The sequence below is a fragment of the Plasmodium vivax genome, chromosome 5 (assembly GCF_000002415.2).
Source record: "Plasmodium vivax chromosome 5, whole genome shotgun sequence".
NCBI classification, from domain to species: domain Eukaryota; phylum Apicomplexa; class Aconoidasida; order Haemosporida; family Plasmodiidae; genus Plasmodium; species Plasmodium vivax.
In genome coordinates this window covers 804,697-808,716 of record NC_009910.1, presented here as the reverse complement: position 1 = coordinate 808,716, position 4,020 = coordinate 804,697, and the positions used below count along the sequence as shown (strand labels likewise).

The 4,020-nt window shown below is 48.3% G+C and overlaps 1 protein-coding gene across 1 annotated transcript; it reads left to right on the top strand.

Moving 5' to 3' along the window:
* Window positions 1–1,899: 1,899 nt before the first annotated feature.
* On the top strand, window positions 1,900–3,240 carry PVX_089755 (RNA binding protein, putative; the record flags this gene model as incomplete). Its single annotated transcript, XM_001614991.1, has 4 exons — window positions 1,900–1,986; window positions 2,136–2,225; window positions 2,357–2,420; window positions 2,613–3,240. 4 exons carry the CDS (start codon window positions 1,900–1,902, stop codon window positions 2,666–2,668), a joined length of 297 nt encoding a protein of 98 aa, XP_001615041.1. The 3' UTR covers window positions 2,669–3,240.
* Window positions 3,241–4,020: the final 780 nt, after the last annotated feature.

Genomic DNA, 4,020 nt, shown 5'->3' with positions numbered 1-4,020 from the left:
CAGCTTGTTTCTTTAAAGCGCCTCTACGCTGTGTAGCTCCCTTCCTGTAGCTTCATCCTTTTAGCAGAACTTTCTCTCGCGAGTTAATTTCTCCCCCCACATTGAACGCTGAACCATCCGCTCGTGGTTTACGCCTTACGGTTTACGCCCTACGGTTTACGCCCTACGGTTTACGCCCTACGGTTTACGCCCTACGGTTTACGCCCTACGGTTTACGCCTTACGGTTGACGCGCCCTCGCTGCCAAGCGCATAGCACATATTCGTATTCTTACGCATAAACCTCCCCGCACGAACAACCGCACGTACTTATGCGCGGCCCCAGACGAAATGGAGTCGCCGAAAGATGAGGCCCCCGAGAAAGTGGAGGCGGAAGCCACGAACAAGGAACAAAAGGGGGGAGCAAAAAATGAGAAAAAGTCGGGAAATTCAAAAAAAAACAGAAGGAAAAATTCTATGAGGAAAGCCAAAAAAAAGGCATCCCTATCTTCGAAGAATGGGCAAAAGAATTACAAAAAAATGCAAAAGAGCAATCCTGCCAGTAGCCCCAATTCGTTGCCCATTTGTCCTCCGCCTCCCCCTCCTCCTCCTCCACCACCTCCCCCTTTAACGAGAGATGGGGAGGACAGCTATAAATACCGAAACAGTTCCAGCATGGGGTTATTAAACATGTGCCCAATTCCAGGAGGTTCTGTTGGCGGCATGGCCGGCTCGATTCCCCCCCCAAATCATCAAATGATGAGTCATTCCAGCTACCATCACAGTATGCACATTGGTCCCCCTGGCACGGGGCCCCTACCTCCCATGACCTCAAGAAATGGTCCACACAATCCAAACATAAACATAAAAACGGCAAACGTCAATCTGAGCTGCATATCTAATTGCAATATGCACATGAATTCCAATCTTCAGTCAAACATGTATTATAGCAATACGTCCAAAAAAAATTATAAAGTGAATAACTTAATGGAAAATGAAGCCTACATGTCAGGTCCTACGTTAAGACCCGCTCCCCATCACCAAAACAGCAATGCCATGAGCATTAATGTAGAAAAAAGGAACATGCTGATGTCCAATAGTTATATGCACCAGAGTGGTGAGTATACCTATATGGACATGCAACAGCAGCAGAGTGGCAGCGCGAAAAAATCCCTCTCCCCTCCGAGCATCAAGCAGAATTACGCGAATATGCCCCTCTCTGCCAATCCAAATTATTATGTGTACAAGCCCCCGGGAGAAGCGGGTACGAGGAGCGCCTGCCCCGTTGCCACGCCGAGTGGGCGCGCTTCTACCCCTGCATGATTGGATACTTATGTTTGCGCGCTTCTAATAACTCCTACTTGCTCGCCTTGCCCCTTTTCGCAGCTCTCTCCAAGCCCCCCTCAAGCGAATACAGCGACGATAAACTACTGTACGCGAGTTACCCCAACTCCATTGAAGAAGGCAATATGCCCAAGTATTATCAGCCCAGGGCGTTTGGCAGTGATCCAAGTAATGCAGCGATTGGAAAACTCGCCAGTCATTCGAACGAGACCCCCTTTTTTTGTAGCAACTAAAATGGGCACTGTTTGAAAGAAGTGAACCATCATCACGGTGCTCATTTTTTTTTTTTTTTTTTTTCTTCCCACGCAGACATCAATATGTGGGGAGGCGCCATGGGCGCGTCCATCCCCAATGCCCCATATGATAGCAGCTTATCGAATATGAAGTACCCCATGTGTAATAAATTTTTCTTTCCTTAGCGCGCATTAAAATTGTGCGAGTATAGTGCGCCTGCGTAGGCCGTAGCCCAGCGGTTTGTAGCTAACCGAGTTGTTATGTTTATCCTCCATGTTTGCCCCTACTTTTCCATTACGTTACCTTTTTTTTTCTCCCTTTTAGATGACCAAGGTTCAGACAAAATGAAGTTCAACAAGTACAAGGACAAAATGGGGAGAATGTCCAACCAGCCCTTTGACAGCAGGCCGCACAACATAATCGTCACGAATGTGAGTTTTTGCCTTGTGTGCATTTAATCGCTACCGCCCATGGGTGTATATTTGTGTGTGCCAGTGCAGTTTACGTGTGAACGCATGCCCACTCGCATACGCGCACGCACACACACACGAACGTATGCCCATATTTTACCCTCCCGCAGATCCCGAAAAACCTAAGTTCAAGGGAAATTATGGAAACCTTCAGGTTCATGGGGAACATTCTTCGAGCGGACATTATGTTGACCAGCAAGGTAGGCACAGTTTGAACAAGAACAAAATGGCTACAACATTTTTTTTTTTTTTGTGAAAATGACCAAATGGCTAGCTGACTTTGCACAAACGTTTTCATTTTTTTTTTTTTTTTTTTTTTTCCTCCCTGCAGGGCGAGCACTCAGGCTGCGCATGCTTAACCTTTCCGGACTACGAATCGGCCGCCTTCGCAGCTAGTAATAAATTAAGAGCGAACGATTTTGCAGAAAAAAGCCATTTGAGGGGAGCGAGAGCACTGAGGAAGTTGCGTCGCTCGTTCGTGAGAGTGTATGAGTGACCCCCAGTTGCACACAACTCATGTGCGCTGCCCGCACAATGCTCGTGTGGAGTTCACCCTTTGAAATTGCCCCTTTTTTTTCCCCCTTAAGGCCGTTATGATGGTGGCATGTTGAACAACCAGAAAATAAAGATGTTTGTAGAATAGGGTGCGGCTTGCGGAAGCTTGCGTGTGTGTGTGCATGTGTGCTTGTGTGTATGTTTTCGTGTGCATGTGCGTATGCCATGGCGTGTCTGTACGTATGCCTTCACATGTCTGTGCCTATGTTTGTGCTTGCTGCATGGGCACTGGAAAAAGCGCCGAAGGTGCATGTGATTGAAGCCGGCCAAATCAAGAAGGTGAATTGCCCTTCCCTGCAGCTTCGTGGAGGTAGTTTTTAGCCCACCCTCCCCCTCTTGCGTGTGGCTCGGTGCAATAGTGACGATGGTGTGTATGTGCGAATGTAGGTACGTGCTCCCATACAGGTAGACGTGTGCTCCCGTATAGGTAAGCGCGTGCTCCCATACAGGTGGATGCGTATGCCTTCGTATTTACACGCCTATCGTTACGTATGCATGTTTGTGTATCCCCCCAGGGGCCGACAGGAATGCGCGCCCTCGCTCTGAGTCGCCGAACACAGTTAACCCCCTCAACCATGTGCTGTCGCGTGCGTATTTTCTTTCCCGTGTGCCTCCACGCATGAGCATCCGCATGTGCACACTTGAACACGCCAGAACAAACGTGGAGATGCATCTCCCTGTGTATAGTAGACCCCCACCCCTCTATTCACGCACACGTGTATGTAGCATGGTGCATATGTTTATGCGTTTGTGCGTTTACATGCATGACTGTGGAGTGGACAGAATTGTGCCTGTTTCGATATTTTATTTTTTTCGTACCTTTTGAAGAATTAAAATAAAGGATTGTTCTTTTAACCCCTCGCGTCTCTACCCTTTGCATGCCTACCTCTCCTTCCCCTCCATTCACCCAAATTATACTCATGTCTTTAAAAGACGCCCTTGTTAATTGCGAATCGAATTAGTACATGTTCCTTTCCTGCGGCCTTTTGAATTTTGCCCTTTTAAATTATTTGATGCTTTTTAATTTTCCCCCTTTTTTTGTATGCATGCGTTGGTGGGCAGTGGTAGCGGTAGTGGCGGCGGTTAGTCGGCAGTGGTTAGCTAGTCGCTGTGTGTAGCGGTTAGCGGATTGAACTAATCGACCTGGTGCGAAGTGCACGTGCAGCTGCTGGCGGGGCGAGGAGAGGCGCCAGCATGTGTTAACGCACCTGTGCTTTTGTTCCCCTATCATGGGTGCGTACCTACACGAGTTGGCCTATTTTTTTCTCCTACCACTGAGCAGCGAATGAACGTGCGCGCGTACGGATTTGGTGAGCACACTTGGGAACGGTCCCGCGGCGGTGAACGCGGGTATGTGTATGCATGCATATATGTAGCGTATGTATGCGTACGTATATATGTCCGTGCATACATATGTCTACTTCGCGCTCCGGTCTTGCG